The 18212-nt window shown below is 41.1% G+C and overlaps 1 protein-coding gene across 4 annotated transcripts in view; it reads left to right on the forward strand.

The window, feature by feature from the left end:
- LOC311320225 (nuclear factor 1 B-type) overlaps positions 1 to 8832 on the forward strand; it is a 76020-nt gene extending 67188 nt beyond the window's left edge. For all 4 annotated transcript variants that reach the window (XM_084451936.1, XM_084451935.1, XM_084451938.1 and 1 more), the window contains one exon: positions 2240 to 8832. In XM_084451936.1, coding sequence (XP_084308062.1) covers positions 2240 to 2369 — 130 coding nt within the window. In that variant the 3' untranslated portion in view covers positions 2370 to 8832. The remainder of the gene's footprint in view (positions 1 to 2239) is intronic.
- The last annotated feature ends 9380 nt before the right edge of the window (positions 8833 to 18212 follow it).

Consider the following 18212-nt stretch of genomic DNA (forward strand, 5'->3'; position numbering starts at 1 on the left):
TTGTGTGCTGTTGCCACTCACGTGTGTATACTTGTATGTGCGGTGTGGCTGAAGACCCCTTAGAGGTCCAAATTATTATTAATTATTATTACAGAAAGAAAAGGATGTGTTCATTTTCTATACAAAGTTACTGTGGCCAAATTCTGTAAGGATTGTATGTGTGTGTGTGTGTGTGTGTGTGTGTGTGTGTGTGTGTGTGTGTGTGTGTGTGTGTGAGTGAGTGAGTGTGGGCACAGCCTTTTTTGCCTACTCTGAGGTTACAGGCCTTTTTTCTACACTTTGTCCCAGAGCAGTTCCCTCTAGAGGCCCCCTCATAGACCACTGGAGGTAAAAGGAAAAATGTGCCCTAACAACTAGGAGGGCCTCTCTTTCTGCACATTCATAAGAGCTGTTATATAAGCCCCCTTTCTCTCTGCCCAGATGTAGCGTAACCTCACATTCACAAAAGTGAATGCACCTCAACATACTGTACACTATAATTGATTAGTTTCAAGCATTGAATAATACAAAACATCTTGATATGTTTACTGTATATATATATCAGAGGAGGCTCGTCGATAGAGGACAGGGAGGATGGTCCTCCTCCCCAATAATTTGAAGAAAAGAAAAGAAAAAAGATTCAATGAAAGTAGTTGTAAATTAGTAGTTTTTTTAAGTTAAAAAAATCACATTTAAATCAATTTCTGAGCATCTAGGATATATGCATGAGTAGGAAAAGTGCAACTTGCCATTCTGCGCTCCTACGCCAGGAAAATGCAGTTTGGCCCATGTGCGGTCTGTTAATACATACTATGCCATGTTGTCAGGTGCATGTTGTGACAAAAACACCAAACACACAAAAAACAGGCGCTAACATGTTAGTACATCTGCCCCCCCCCCCCAACACTTGAATAGTATAAGCAACATTATAACATTATAAATAACATTGACATTCACATATGTGACCGCCGCTGGTAATTTGGTCCTCAACTAGGCATTTTCATTTCATTATCATTAGTCAATGATATTTAATCCCATTTACAGTATATTGTTAGTGATGGGAACATGTGAAGGTTAAGGATTGTTAAGCTCTGTGTGTACTTGATGGTGGTGTTAACAAGGGTAACCAAGTCCAGAAGCACCACACTTTGTCACTCATCAAACTGCTCATCTCTCATCATCTGACTGAGGTTGATCCACAACCTGAGTTCAAAGTCAGGTTGTGGATCATGCTGCAGTGTTTGTAAACTGCATGTGTCTTTGCATGTCAGTCCTTTTGATAGGTACTCTATGTACATCTTGGCATTTTGCATGAGCTCACACACTTGCATGTTAAGTGGCAGCTCTACGGCGGTAAATGACGATCTAGAGCGACCAAAGTGGCTTCTTCAAGAGTGACTTTGTCACGAAAGATTGTGTCAAGCAAAGCCTTAGTACTTATAGATTTGGGCTGTGGTACTGGCCTGTTTATTTCCCTAAAATGTAAATACTCTCTTTTCTCTGTTCCAGTTCCCCGTCCTCTTTCAAGTTCCCAGCCCCTTTTTTTCATGCTGTCACTGTCACTGTCACTTATCCAATCAAGGTCACCATTACTGTCGTGTATCGCCCACCAGCCCCCCCCCCCACCGCGAATTCCTGTAGGAGCTTGACACATTAGTCTCGCACTTCCCTGATGATTGCTCTGCACTCATCGTTCTCGGCGACTTCAACATCCAGAGTGAGAGACTCTCTCTCTCTTTTCTCCTTTGACCTTCACCTCTCCTCTTCTCCTCTTACACACAAGGCTGGCAACCAGCTGGATCTTATGTTCACTAGAGACGGTTCGAACCCTAACCTCTTTGCCACTCCCCTCCATCTCTCTGACCACTATACTGTACCATGTGCATCAGGTATATCATGTGCTACTGTGGTTGAGTTCCAACGGTATTTAGAGTGTTATAAATGCATCTGATCCATGCCCTGGTCTTTGTCGAGCAATTGCTATGTTGTTTTCCATCAGTGGGATGGAAAACTTAGGGTAGACCGTGTTCGCCCAGGGTGGCATACAAGCTAGAAACGCCACTGGTTTCTAGTCCTAACCATCAAGGAAAACAGTGAAATTTAAATAATAGAGATTCCAGAGTCACCTCCAAAGGCTGCTTATATTCATATCATTGACCTGAACCTCCCCCCCCCTCTCTCTCTCTCTCTCTCTCTCTCTCTCTCTCTCTCTCTCTCTCTCTCTCTCTCCATCTCTTCCCCCCTCTCCCTCTCTCCACAGTCCTGGTACCTGGGCGAGCTTAGTTCCATTCCAAGTGTCGAACGGGACTCCGATTCTGCCAACAAATGTCCAGAACTACAGCATAAACATCATTGGTGAGCCACTCCTCCATGCTGAGACTGGCAACTGAAGGCTCCGACCTGTGCAGTGCCACAAGTCTCAGCACTTGGGACAAAACCAGCAAGCAGCACTTAAAACAATCTCCCTTCCCCTTCCCATCAGTCTTTTCCCCTGAGACATTGGCCTTGAAGACTCAAAGGGGTTTGTGGAGCAACCCTTTCAGGTCTGCTTTAACCTTCCCCTGGCTAGTCAGATGTTGTGTGTGAAGAACCTTTCAATCCATTTATACTGTGATGCATCATGTACAAATTTCAGATGCCTTAATGTTTTTGCATGACACTCTAGTCTGTAGTGATGGTTCTTTTCATTTGATGAAGGGAGTTCTAAAACTGTGTTTAGAAGCAGGCGAGTGGTTTGCAGACACAATGGCTGGATGGTCCCAGATAGTCAGCCCTTCAACTGGGAAGAAACCTTCTTGAAAAGATGCTCCCATTGGAAAACAATTCACAGTATAAAAATAGGAACAAATTGTGAATTCAGTGTTCCTTCAATTTCAGTTTTTAATATAATTTTTTGTTGTTGTCCCCCCCCCCCCCCCAGAAATGTTTAACTTGTTCATCCTATGCTATTTGCAGCACTAGGAGTTGTGAACACTTGATGCAGTTTTAAAACACTATATTTTAGGTTAGGGATTTACCTTTTCACAAGAATTTGTATCTCCTTTAGAAAAAGATTAAAAAGAGTAAGAAAAAAGCAAATATCTCGAAAGAGGCAAGTGCAATTAAATTTTTGAAGGGGAGCTTGCAGTCTGTCAGCCCTAGGACTCTAAAGGAAGGGGGATGAATCTGAAATGTTTTATAAGTAAACGTAAAATGTTTTTTAAAAATCTGTTGCATTTTCCGCTATGGAATATGGGGAAAAATATCAAGTCTGAAATGCTGAAATGTGATTGAAGGTGAACAATGAGCTTCCAGTGCAGAACTGAATACAAACCAGCACTTCTATTGAGCCCTACTATTCCTTTTGGGGAGCTTTTTCTATTTATTGTGAAAAATAAAAGAGCAAAAGTTGATACATGTAACAAGTGGTGTATACAATTAAATAGTCAAGAGAATATGCATTTGGCCACCAGCTTAAGAAGCTCATGTTTACAGTAACAAAAAAAGGAATGCAAGATGTTGAAATATTTGTTGAAAATGTACCGTACTTGTATATTTAGATTACACTTGGTGCTGAATGTCCAAGGGGCAGGGGTTGTACTTGTGCTTCTTGAACACTAAAATCCTAGACCACTGTGGTGGCAGTCCCTTAAATTTAGAATTGTGCACGGGAGGTCCATAGCCTTTGCCTCTCCAGACCAGAAATATTTATAGAATAAAATCTCTCAAATACTCTTTAATTGCACGGTGACACAGTCCGCATTACGTGCCTTGCCTTTGAATATAGAAACATCACTACAACTTGTTTTTGCTGCATTTATTATCATTATAGAAAAAATAACATTTTTATAATAATTGTTTTTTTTACTCGAATTAAATTGTGATGTTGATTTTTAACTTCATGTACTACTTTATCTCACAGTTTATCTTGCATATCAAGGCTGTGTATAGTCGCCACTCTAAAGTTTATAATCACAAAACATCATTTTTTTCAGTATTTTGGTGGATTTTCTAATAACCTTCCTTCCTTCCTTTTTTATTTTATTTTATTTTACCATTATTTCATCTTCCACTTGCTTAAGAGGAGGGAGGAATTCAGATCTAAAATTATGCAATACCAAGTTTTGCCTATGTAGGTGGTGCTTATAGATTTGTTATTAGGAGCTAGTTTGGAGATAGACAACATTGTAATGCATTGATTTTGCTGATACCGTTGTTGTTTGTTGTTGTTGTTGTTGATGGTGAAAATGTTATTTCCTTTTTTAATTGACCAAAGTGGGGACTGCTTTCTATGCAGTGTATGAGAAGGTCTTTTTGTGTACTGAGTGATGGAGAGACATGTTTCAATGTATTTTGATTCTTAGATGGGGGTGGTATTTTTCTATACTTACAGCCTGTCTGTAAATGATGCACCTGTGGTCTTACAGGGCTGCAAAGTCACTGTTTTGTCTACAGTGACCAGGACTTTTACTTTTAAATTTCCCACTGAGGGTGCTAGCATGTAACATTGAAGGACCTCATTTTCAGAGGAGAGAGGGCTTGACTTGAGTGTGACAATCATTAATAAGATTCTTCAGATTCTTTTTCATAAGAAAATGTTCACCTTAATTATACATTTAGACTGTATGCAGCAGAACAGCAATTGCAGAAGGAAATCATAATGCAATAGTATAATTATACAATTGTATAATTCAGGTCCAAATTAGGTTTGTCGCTTCAATAATGTTAAATCAGTCAATAACGCGGCAACTGTGCCACCTACAGCTGGACAAAATCGATGAATGCGATTAATTTGCGTTAATTTTTATGAGATTACAACCCTCTGAAGTGGGTTGGTAGGGACCTTTGTATTTTATGTTATAAACTGTGGCACAGAAAAGAGAGGAATAAGCTACTTTCCTCAAACTCATGAAGATCATGAGAACTTCAAATACAGAACAAGAATATAGTAATAGGCAGCCGGCTTTCCTCAAACATGTTTCAACTATCAAAATTATAGTTATATTATTCATTAAAATGACTTGAACAAAAAACTGTACATTCTACAGTACATTCAATAGTTAAATAATCACCCAACTTGACACTTAAAGAAATAATATAAACAATATCTGCAATAGTTTTACAATCTATGCCAACAATCACAAATGTTCTTACACGATCAAATGTTTTAAAAGAGACCAGAAAGTAAAATAAATAAATAAAATAACTTAAGTCAAGCTTTATCTCTCCTCATTCATCCAAGATGCCTATTCTGACATGAAAACATGAAAGAAAAATCTAAGTCACCCTGTTCTATGTGCACTGTTGTTGTTTTTTTTGTGTGTTTTTTTTTTTAGATAAAACATAAGTGCTTTGCAGCCTCTTGCTATTGGAGACCCCACAAAAGTGTCCCGAGTGTGATAAATGTGTCAGGGTGGTGTTGTGTTGATATTTTGGGTAGGAGACTATATAGAAAAGTGAATATCATTACATCATTGATAGTAGTAGTCCTTTGGGTTAAATCTGCTTTGGCAGCTGAGTTTCTGAGTGTGTGTGTGTGTGTGTGTGTGTGTGTGTGTGTGTGTGTCTGTTTGTGTTTGCTGTAAGCAAGAATGTGTGAGAGAATGAAACTAAACAATGAGAGAAAGTTGAGGGTCTTTCAAATGAAAAACCTGCCTTAGGACAGGAGTTTTTACACTGTAAACTGTTTAAATAATTTTGTCCTTGTTTGTAAACCCTTTCAAATACGTGAGGGAATGAATCAATTCCATTTTAACAATGAAAAAAGCAAGACATTTTGTTTTGGAACCTAGATTTGAGTTACAACTCTCCAGGTTTCCCCAAAATATCAGAATCAAAGTATCTGATACTTGACATATAGTATAGCATATTCCTGTACAGTATGTAAAATTAAAGGGGAAGTGTTCTATACAGAACCATACAAGAATAATGAAGTTCAGTGTTTTATTTTATTGTGTTTGCTGCTTAAAGCCCGGATCTGTGATGTTTTAACAGTGCGATGCAGCCCCAGCTAGCTAAGTCTGTGTTATCTCTGTTTACGAACAGCTTTGTAGAGTGAAAACATACAGTATGTACGGAGTCCAGTCCTACTGCCACTGCAGCTCATACACAGAGCTAAGGCAGAGCTAGCGATGCTTCACACATCTCCCATCTGAACTTTAAAATTCAATTTTGGAAACATTTCATGAATATTTAAATTTTAGTTTTTTTTTGTGTCCGTAGCATGTGCTGTTGTTCTCAACATTCATGTCCAAGAGAGGTTTGATTGTGTTCTAGACTAGATGGTAGGGGATAGCCATGTCATCAGTGAATACTAGGGTAATATACATTATATTGTGCAAATTGCCGTATTGTTTGATTGATAAATCCTCCTGCGGTACATACAGTACATACAGATTCAAATTTGAGGAAAATCAATCACTGCAGTGGCACTACCCATTATTTTAATTTAGGATTGGACCATTAGTTGTTCAGCTCAAATATTTTAGGGGTACATATTCCTCCATAACTGAGCTGAGGGTATTCCACACGTTCCTCAGTGACCTCCAGGCATCACTGACTCTGCACTTTCTACAATCAAAGTTCACTTGTCTCCCTGATATAACCTGTCTTGAATGAGGTTTGCCTTTCAGTATTCATGGCAATATGACAATATGAAATAGCTTGGAATGGCTACTTAATGAATGGACACCCCTGGATTCAGCCTTTCAAGCACAGACAATTCTAATGCCCTAATTCTAATGTCCTCCGCAATTTCACTTGGGATCAATAAACTACCTACCTACCAGTCCCTAAAACTTGGTTTCAGTGTTCCACCCTAATCGTTAGGCTTTACCATTTTGTGTTACATTACATATACTCTAGAAGACATAATGCCTTTTCAAACACTTCATTTAATTTGAGCATGTAAGACATTATTACGTGGGTGACACTTTTCATACAGTAGAAAAACATGAATTGACAGTATAGACTTGGAAGAGTATTTATCATAGTTATTACAATTATCTGCAAGGAGAACCCATGGCACTCATACAATTTCTGTGTACCCCTTTTTGGGAACACTTTACCAATGTAAGTTACTATGTAACTGCTATCTAATTACATGGTATTATGATTTAGTGACAGGTTATTACACATGTAGAACAAGTTATTTTGCACGGGGAAGAGGGCTCGCCAGCAGTAAGGGGATGTGATATAAGTTGTGTTACTCCTGTAACTTTGTAGTACCATGCAATTACATAGACATTTCTACATTCCTACAATGTTCTTATACAGTAGGTATCATGTAGTCAACTGAAGGTAAAGTGCTCATGTTCTTTTTTCTGGCTGTTCAGTGAGAAAAAGACAAATAATAAAGAAGCTTTCAGGAGTTTTCTTTTAAGCAGTACACATTGTATTGGGTTATTGTAAACAGGAACATTAAAAACAACATTTTACTTATTATTTATACAATATGGCTAGAAATATCAATGCAGTGCCTGTTTGAGCTCACTTTTTCAGTGGAGTGTATGGTAAATTATTGATAGACTTTCATACTGGACAAAAGAGTAACAAGAAGTATGGAAACGAAAGAATGTAATGTAAACGGGCGACCTCTCCCCAGTCGAACAAAAGAGTAACAGCAAAACAGAATGTAGCTAACAAGCAACCTCTCCCCTTTTTTGTTTCTTTCTTTGTACGTACTTTGTTTGGTTGATATGTGTCTTCCTAGGAATGCTTGTTTGATTTGATATGTCTTCTTAAGGCCACATTCACACAGACAATTTTGCAAGCTGCTATACAAGCAAGGCGCACCGCTTTTCCCCTGGCCGACACGCTTTTGGGGGTTAGCTTGCGAGCTAGCTAGCTAATGTTAGCTAACTGGCAGCATTTTGTCATAGCAGATTGTGGCAGTCCTTATTTGAAGTGATATGAAGCACAGGGTTTTTTATACGTTTAAAATCAACTTCTCCATCTTCAGTGTTCCCTGGTGTGTGTCCACCCTACAAAGTTGATTAGACAATCACAGAGTGCTTCTTCTACGCTCTGCGCGAAAGATAACATACATGTATGTTCAACTTGGGGGGACTCATAAAATGCGAGACACATTGCTTTGGCAGAGCAGAGCGCCCCAAGCCTCTGATCGATAGATATCAATGAAAAAGAGCACGAAAGCGCTTTGTAAAAATCCTGTGTGAACGTGGCCTAAAAATGATTTTGTTTGGTTTGATATGTCTTCTTAAGAATGTTTTTTTTGTGCTCTGTTAATTTGAAATATGTTCATCAGCTGGAGTGCGCCCACATCATACGACAACCCTATGACAGACGTGTGTAGTTTTTATCGAATATGAGGTTCTTTGAATTCCCAATGCTACATTTAGTACAACAGCGCAAGGGTAATAGATACTATGCCAGAATGTTGTCAGGTTTGTTATCTTTTGGGTCTTGTGGCACCATTACTCCCTCTGCGCAAACATTACTTAAGATGAATCTTTTAGAGGTGAATTAACATAACAACGCCACCAACAAAACAATATGTAATCAGTCTCCAGTAGTGATTGTAGTTTATCAGCAAATGTGTGCAAGGTATGTATCTGAATGTACATTTAGAGGACTTTTGGAATCTTGTGTTTATATCTTTTTATGTACAGTTTCGGAGCCACAGGTATCCATTGAGAACTGTATACAGTTGTTATCCCTTCTTTTTATTAATTTAGAAACTTAAGCTGTAGGCAATGCCTTCAAAGCGGCTTACATTTTGTGCAGGGGCTAAATTTGCCATGGGATTAGAATCAGTGTAAATAAAGGCTCAACATTTTTGTGATTTTTAATGTTATATCCAGCCTATACTGCTAGCAGCTGTTTTACTGCAGTCAATTACTGGAAGTGGATATATTTCCTATGCAAAACTGTTTAAACAATAAAATGAGCTATGCTACAAATTGTTGTTTGAGGTCTTCTTTGTGGTAACTATCTTTTACATATGAATTACAAAACAAACGAGCAGCAGTGAGCGGGCCCTCGCACCCCACGCGGGTCGGGGTGTGGCGCCGTTAAAGGGTGTGCTATTTCGGTGTCCAGTACTGACAGAAACTTCCTGTCACCAGTAGGTGGCGCTCTAAGCGTGACTCAATACCGACGCATAGATGTGTTCAGGACAGTACCTTGATGAAGCGTGAGAAATGTTGTGTAAATCGGACAAAGTATGTAGGAGTTATGAGGACTTCCTGTAAGCAGTAGGTGCCGCTGTAGGTATGACGCAATACTGACCTACAGATGTGTTCAAGATGCGACCTTCATCAAGCATGAGCAATTTGGAGTAAATCGGATAATGTATGTAGGAGTTATGAGTATTTCCTGTTTCACCAGTAGGTGGCGCTGTAAGTGTAACTCAATACCGACGCATAGATGTGTTCAGAAGGTGACCTTCATGAAGCGTCAGCAATTTGGTGCAAATCGGATGATGTATGCAGGAGTTATGAGGACTTCCTGTTTCACCAATAGGTGGCGCTATAAGTATGACACAATACTGACACATAGATGTGTTCAGGACAGAACCGTCATGAAGCGTGAGATATATCGGACGAATTGGATAATGTATGGAGGAGTTATGAGGACTTCCTGTTTCACCAATAGGTGGCGCTATAAGTATGACGCAATACTGACACATAGATGTGTTCGGGACAGAACCGTCATGAAGCGTGAGATATATAGGACAAATTGGATAATGTATGGAGGAGTTATGAGGACATACTGTTTCACCAATAGGTGGCGCTATAAGTATGACGCAATACTGACACATAGATGTGTTCAGGACAGAACCTTCATGAAGCGTGAGATATATCGGACGAATTGGATAATGTATGGAGGAGTTATGAGGACTTCCTGTTTCACCAATAGGTGGCGCTATAAGTATGACGCAATACTGACACATAGATGTGTTCAGGACAGAACCGTCATGAAGCGTGAGAAATATCGGACAAATCGGATAATGTATGTAGGAGATATGAGGACTTCCTGTTTCACCAATAGGTGGCGCTATAAGTATGATGCAATACTGACACATAGATGTGTTCAGGACAGAACCGTCATGAAGCGTGAGATATATCGGACAAATTGGATAATGTATGGAGGAGTTATGAGGACTTCCTGTTTCACCAATAGGTGGCGCTATAAGTATGACGCAATACTGACACATAGATGTGTTCAGGACAGAACCGTCATGAAGCGTGAGATATATCGGACAAATTGGATAATGTATGGAGGAGTTATGAGGACTTCCTGTTTCACCAATAGGTGGCGCTATAAGTATGACGCAATACTGACACATAGATGTGTTCAGGACAGAACCGTCATGAAGCGTGAGATATATCGGACAAATTGGATAATGTATGGAGGAGTTATGAGGACTTCGTGTTTTATGGCGAAATGTCAAACTTTGGCGGGGCGCCACGGCAAGGGTGTTTGGTGAAAACTCAATTTTTTTGATAACTTTTGATCACAAAGGTCTTAAGATAAAGCTGACCCGATATGAAGTTGATCGGATGAAATCTGTAGGAGGAGTTCGTCGAAGTACGAGGCATGGAAATGGTCAAAACAAGGACAAAATGGCACATTAAGAGCAAAATGGCGGACTTCCTGTTGCATGTTGGGTTTAGCTCCAAGAGACATTTAAGTGTGTCTCGATGAAATACATGTGCCCTCCGAATTTCGTTCCCCTACATCAAACTGAAAGGTGGGGCTCGCCATTTTAAATTTTCCAGGGGGCGCTCTTGAGCCGTTTTGCCACGCCCATTTCCGTCACCCATGAATTATCAAATTTTTCACCGGGACTGACGTATATGCAAAGTTTCATCCGTTTTCATCGATGTTTAGGCCGCCAAAAATGCATTTGTTTTGGAAGAAGGAGGAGAATAATAATAACTAGGGCTGCGAGCAGCAGTGAGCGGGCCCTCGCACCCCACGCGTGTCGGGGTGTGGCGCCGTTAAAGGGTGTGCTATTTCGGTGTGCAGTACTGAGAGACACTTCCTGTCACCAGTAGGTGGCGCTCTAGGCGTGACTCAATACCGAAGCATAGATGTGTTCAGGACGGTACCTTGATGAAGCGTGAGAAATGTTGAGTAAATCGGTTAACGTATGTAGGAGTTATGAGGACTTCCTGTTTCACCAGTAGGTGGCGCTGTAAGTGTGACTCAATACCGACGCATAGATGTGTTCAGAATGTCACCTTCATGAAGCGTCAGCAATTTGGTGCAAATCGGATGATGTATGCAGGAGTTATGAGGACTTCCTGTTTCACCAATAGGTGGCGCTATAAGTATGACGCAATACTGACACATAGATGTGTTCAGAACAGAACCGTCATGAAGCGTGAGATATATCGGACAAATTGGATAATGTATGTAGGAGTTATGAGGACTTCCTGTTTCACCAATAGGTGGCGCTATAAGTATGACGCAATACTGACACATAGATGTGTTCAGGAGAGAACCGTCATGAAGCGTGAGATATATCAGACAAATTGGATAATGTATGTAGTAGTTATGAGGACTTCCTGTTTCACCAATAGGTGGCGCTATAAGTATGACGCAATACTGACACATAGATGTGTTCAGGACAGAACCGTCATGAAGCGTGAGATATATCGGACAAATTGGATAATGTATGGAGGAGTTATGAGTACTTCCTGTTTCACCAATAGGTGGCGCTATAAGTATGACGCAATACTGACACATAGATGTGTTCAGGACAGAACCGTCATGAAGCGTGAGATATATCGGACAAATTGGATAATGTATGGAGGAGTTATGAGGACTTCCTGTTTCACCAATAGGTGGCGCTATAAGTATGACGCAATACTGACACATAGATGTGTTCAGGACAGAACCGTCATGAAGCGTGAGATATATCGGACAAATTGGATAATGTATGGAGGAGTTATGAGGACTTCCTGTTTCACCAATAGGTGGCGCTATAAGTATGACGCAATACTGACACATAGATGTGTTCAGGACAGAACCGTCATGAAGCGTGAGATATATCGGACAAATTGGATAATGTATGGAGGAGTTATGAGTACTTCCTGTTTCACCAATAGGTGGCGCTATAAGTATGACGCAATACTGACACATAGATGTGTTCAGGACAGAACCGTCATGAAGCGTGAGATATATCGGACAAATTGGATAATGTATGGAGGAGTTATGAGGACTTCCTGTTTCACCAATAGGTGGCGCTATAAGTATGACGCAATACTGACACATAGATGTGTTCAGGACAGAACCGTCATGAAGCGTGAGATATATCGGACAAATTGGATAATGTATGGAGGAGTTATGAGGACTTCCTGTTTCACCAATAGGTGGCGCTATAAGTATGACGCAATACTGACACATAGATGTGTTCAGGACAGAACCGTCATGAAGCGTGAGATATATCGGACAAATTGGATAATGTATGGAGGAGTTATGAGGACTTCGTGTTTTATGGCGAAATGTCAAACTTTGGCAGGGCGCCACGGCAAGGGTGTTTGGTGAAAACTCAATTTTTTTGATAACTTTTGATCACAAAGGTCTTAAGATGAAGCTGACCCGATATGAAGTTGATCGGATGAAATCTGTAGGAGGAGTTCGTCGAAGTACGAGGCATGGAAATGGTCAAAACAAGGACAAAATGGCACATTAAGAGCAAAATGGCGGACTTCCTGTTGCATGTTGGGTATAGCTCCAAGAGACATTTAAGTGTGGCTCGATGAAATACATATGCCCACCGAATTTCGTTAGCCTACATCAAACTGAAAGGTGGGGCTCGCCATTTTAAACTTTCCAGGGTGCGCTCTTGAGCCGTTTTGCCACGCCCATTTCCGTCACCCATGAATTATCAAATTTTTCACCGGGACTGACGTATCTGCAAAGTTTCATCCGTTTTCATCGATGTTCAGGCCGCCTAAAAGGCATTTGTTTGGAGTAAAGGAGAAGAAGAAGGAGAAGAAGGAGAAGAATAATAATCCTTCGAGTTTCAATAGGGCCTCGCACCGCCAGTGCTCGGGCCCTAATAATAATAATCCTTCGAAATTCAATAGGGCCTCGCACCGCCAGTGCTCGGGCCCTAATTAAAGCCGCAAGCGGCAATGAAACAGGGTCGTACGGTTACTGTATACCCCTTTAAAGTCCCAGTTAACCAAAATCAGAGATTTGCTTGAAAACACATTCTATGTGTTAGTGATGCATTGCTGATAACATGTAAAAATGGGATGAACCATGTGTAGTACTGAATTGTGAAGTTAGACCAGTTTTGTGTTTTTGACCAGTTTTGATTTCTGGATTTTCTGGGCGGGCTTAAAACGGTACCGGATGACGTAGAGCGGTGTTCTTAGCATATCCCCGCCCTAACACTATATAAAGCTAGAACGGATTTGAATCTTCGGTTCTGCTCAATCTTGAGTCTAGAATTAGCTAGTTTTAACCAACAGTCTAGAATTAGCTAGTTTTTCTTAGTTAGCAATGCCTATGCATAAAACTAAACGAAAATGCATCCTTCCTGGATGCCAGCAGGAATGGGATGATAAGGTCTCCTTCTTTCACTCCCGAGTAAAGCTGAAATGAGAAGCAAATGGGTTAGCATTTTTGAAGAGCCATGGTGTTACAGAGGAGTCTGTCACCGCTAGCGCCCGCCTCTGCAGCAAACATTTCACTCCCGAAAGCTTCTGCAATTATAATATGAGGCTTTGGGGTTTCACGGACTCACGACTGGTCCTGGTGAATTCGGCGGAGCCAACCATCTCCCTCCCCGGCCTCCATTCTCCTCCTGTCGCATCAACCTTTGGTGCCGACAGCGCTGCCTTGTGTGCTTATAGCTAATTAACGTTATAACGTTAGCTAGGTAACGTAAGCAATAGGAAAATACACTGCTACGTTAATCTACAAAATGTGTCTTGACATTTATGTGGTAATGTCAGCTATGATTAATTATATGTAATCTTAGGAGGAATTATAGCTAACATTATCTATGTAGATTGTTGCAAATGGGAGTGTGTATATAACCTTAGTCTAGCTAACATAGCTAGCAGCACCGACCAGGCGACCACCCACCAAATAACGTTACGGATGATATATTATGACTATAAGCGTTAACTATACAGAAACTGCCTGCCATATTTGTGGCACCTGATATGCGTATGGGTTCACCGGTAATGGTAACAATATATTTCTCCAGCGGGAGACCGGGAGGCGGGAGCGAGGGGGATGGTTAGGTAGACCAGGTAGACCAGGTAGACCAGGTAGACCAGGTAGACCAGGTAGACCAGGTAGACCAGGTAGACCAGGTAGACCAGGTAGACCAGGTAGACCAGGTAGACCAGCTGCAGCTGGAGAAAGACGCACCCTCTCCCAGTGAAGCGGTGCTCGGCGGCTACTGGCTGAACATCCCAGTTCTGTTGAATATGGTGCGGGAAAGTTGAAGCCGAGTGCTCGTTATTCTCACACATAACATTGCCAACGAGAGTGGATGAGTCTGTCCCGATTATCAACTCCGGTAGTGTACGCTTCTTCGCGCTATCAGCGCTGTTCAAGCCAGTGACTAAAAGGTACATTTTAAACAACTTTTTCCATTGATCCCAAGGGACGACAGGATCGCCTGTTAGGGATAGGAATGGGTCCGGAGGTGGCAGGGAGAAAATAGGGACAGACTCATACATTCCTCGTTGCCTGTTTTTGTATTTTGCATCTAAGGGCAGTAACACTGGCGCGTTGGTATAGAGTAGCTACAGTTTTACCTGTGTTGTTTGTCAGGAGGTAGGTTAGGAGGAAGCATCTGTGCGTTTGACTCATTAGACAAGTGTAATTTCAACTCCTCTCTGTTTTCACAAAGCTGTGCCTTCCTACCACAAAAGAGACGGCGTGCCAGTGTGACAATATGCAGACCAGAGAACGGTACTATTTGACAGGTTCTTCCCTCCACACCCCCTCCCCACGCAATTGGGTGTGGCTTCGGTGCCTTCAGCAGACACGCCCCCACAGTCTCAGACCAGAGAATGCTGCTGATTTTTAACCGATTTTGAAGCCTTATTTTATATACTTAGCGACATTTTTAATCACTCAGATTTGGCTGGGTGGTTAATGACATGTTTTCCTGTGGTGTGTGAAGCTCATAACAAAAATTTGAACTGGGTTAACCTGGACTTTAAAGACTGTCAAGACAGATGGACCCACCTGGTATTCCCCTCCCACCCCTCTCCCCATCACAATACTCCCCTCCACCCATCATTCACACCTCTGACCCTCCCAATCTTTTTACCTTTTCCCCACCTGTCCCTCCCCCTCCAAAAAGTAGGCCTAATTTTTCCTAATAGTGAATGAGAATCTTATTTTGTTTTGCATGGATAGAAAGATATTTGATATCTATCATTTGACTCATTGTAATGAAGAGAAAAAAAAATCTTGGTCTGGATTCGAACCCAGGCCAGGTCTACAGATTATTACTGCAACAGCTTAAAAGAGAGGGGAAAAGAGAGAAAAGGGGAAAAAAAAAATTATGGCCTAATCCTCCATCACAAACGTTTTTAAATGTTGATGTACTGTATATCATCAATTATTTTTATGATAAACCTTATACTAGATTTATGTGACATGTAGGGCGCTAGGACCCAGTAGGGAGCACTGGTTAGGAGAGGCTATTTCCCTACCTGTGTTTATATGAGAGTAAAGTCCATTGTTGACAGAAAAGAAAAAAGAATTGATAGGGTTTGCGCAAAAGGGGAATAGTGGCCCACATGACTTGCATTTCTGAATTGAAGGCGGGCTTGATTCACAGTCGAATCTCAAACCTGCACACACTAAAAGATTTGAAAATAACGGTTTATCACGCATTACAGGATATTATTAAGATTATTGTGCCTGAGGGAGCAATGAACCACTGGTCTCGCCGTCTCGCTTGTGAAGAGGTGATGTAATAATGTAATTATCATTTTATTATAACATGTTTGATATTCTCAGTGCGGCCCCAATGCATCTGTGAGCAAATCGTAAGGTTTAAGATTGGATCTGTAAACCCCTCATACTACAAGATAATCTGGGCCATCGGTACATCGGTACAAACCAAGGTCTCGGACCAGATTTCTCCTCCGATTGTTGGGAGGGTGAATCTGGGGTTACAAGAGGGGTGGGGACATTCCTCCACTCCATCTGGATTGTGTCTAGGGCATCGCCCATGAGATTAGAAATTATCCCCTGGACAAACATTCCTCTGTAATGTTGAAAAAAAAAAAAAATCCTGTACACATTTTTGCATTTCATCTTTGTAGACAAAACCTTTGTAACAACAGAATGAGACCACACATGGAATGGCTAATCAACACAGAATGTACTTTAGCTAGACATAGGTCAACCATTCAGTTTATGTAGTTCTCACCTCAACACATTCAACAGGCATATACACATCACTACATGGTTCAGTTTTAATAGCATGGCATATAGACATACATTTTATTACACATTCATGGGTCTATTTCGCTCCCACTCTCTGGTGCCAGCCTATACACAGGTTAGTGAGCGTCGCTGGCTCATGCGATGGTATTCGCGACACTCATTCTCATGTTTTGAGGCTTGCTTATCTAGATCAGTTTAAAGGTACACTGTGTAGAATGTAGTGGCATCTTGTGGAACAGTATTTGCAGAAATGGAATATAATATTAATGTGTTTGAATTAGTGTATAATCCCATGAAAATAAGAATTGTTGTGTTTTCCTTACCTTAGGATGAGCCCTTTATATCTACAGTGCATAGGGAGCAGGTCCTTCCACGGAGGCCGCCATGTTGAACCATGTAATTGTGTTGGATGCAATCTGCTACTCTCGTAAAACCACCCTAATCTCGCGAGATCACATTCTGTTTTTTCCCACAGATCAGTTGGGACAAGCTCCATAGAGATCAATTTGGGCCCGAATAGAATTTGGTCGGGCCAATCAGCGTCTTATGTTGAAGAACTACTGGCAGCTACAGGCATGGTTTAGCCGTTATTATGTCAGTGTGACAGGGCAGTCATACAGTAGAGAGATAGTTCATCCAATCACCTGCCTGTATTTTTTGAAAGTGCTTGCCTTTTACCAAACAGTTTCCAACGGAGCTTTCCCAGAAGGTTGTATGAAACAAACCATTGTGTGTCAGGTTAGCAATCTACAGCCTCACCACTAGATGCCGCCAAAAATCATACACTGCACCTTTAAGTGAGAAAATGCATTCCTGGCCTCTTCCCCACTAAAGGCACATTCCTACTGGCGATTTCAGCCCAGGGTGACCCCGAGGTGAACAGACATATTCTTTATCACTTTCAGAATCAGAACCAGAATACGTTTATTGCAATTGTACTTTCACATACATATGCTTTTTTTCCGAGACTGTGGCACTTACAACAAAACAACAATGGACAAGTGCAAGAACAGGACCGGACAATGAATGACAGGGCTTGTAAAGTGCAGTGATACAAATATAGTGCAAAAAGTATATTTGTATCACTACACTTTACAACCCAGGGTGAAACTTTCATCCCAAGTTGAGTCAGTCCTGCTGGAGACCAGGGTTGAGATTTTTCAAACTGGGTTAAAATGCTCGCCCAGGATTGAAAACCCAAGTGAGATGTTACTATGGATACATTGTAGCCAACTTCACGTGGGTTTGTTTCATGTGTCGTTCTGCTGTAGCCTACACCAAAGATGTTTTCTCTTTTTTCTTTATAGGCTATATCATGGGACTTTATCGACTGCACTGGCACAGACCTATTATGTAGCCCCTTTCGGGACTGGACTACTAGCTGGATAACCTATTCTCCTGCCATAATGACAATGCAGCCTACTGGTAGCTCCGAGGGGGTTTGACAATGAATCTCGATTTATGAACGTGACACAATCCTCTTTCCCTGTCTGACGCTAATCATAGCCTACTGCTTGGCGGGTTTTTATTTAGTTTTGTAGACAGTTGCAGTCTTTAAAAAAAAAAAAAAACGTTCTATGTTTAAATGTTCAGCCCATGTTGAAAATGCAGTGAGAAATGGTCACTTCAACCCTGGGATGAGTCAGTTGTTCAGTTCAGTTGAAGTTTATTTCTCACATAGATGAGTATATTGTATCAACTAAACAAACAAATAATGCTTCAATTTCCACATCTTCATCATCTTCCATGATCGAAGTCCATGATCTGAGTCAACTGAGTACATTCCGCAAGTTGCATTTCACAGGACAAGTGTTAACACATGCAGGGTTGAACTCAGGGTTGACTCACCC

Source organism: Borostomias antarcticus (genome assembly GCF_949987555.1).
Source record: "Borostomias antarcticus genome assembly, chromosome: 17".
Lineage (NCBI taxonomy): Eukaryota > Metazoa > Chordata > Actinopteri > Stomiiformes > Stomiidae > Borostomias > Borostomias antarcticus.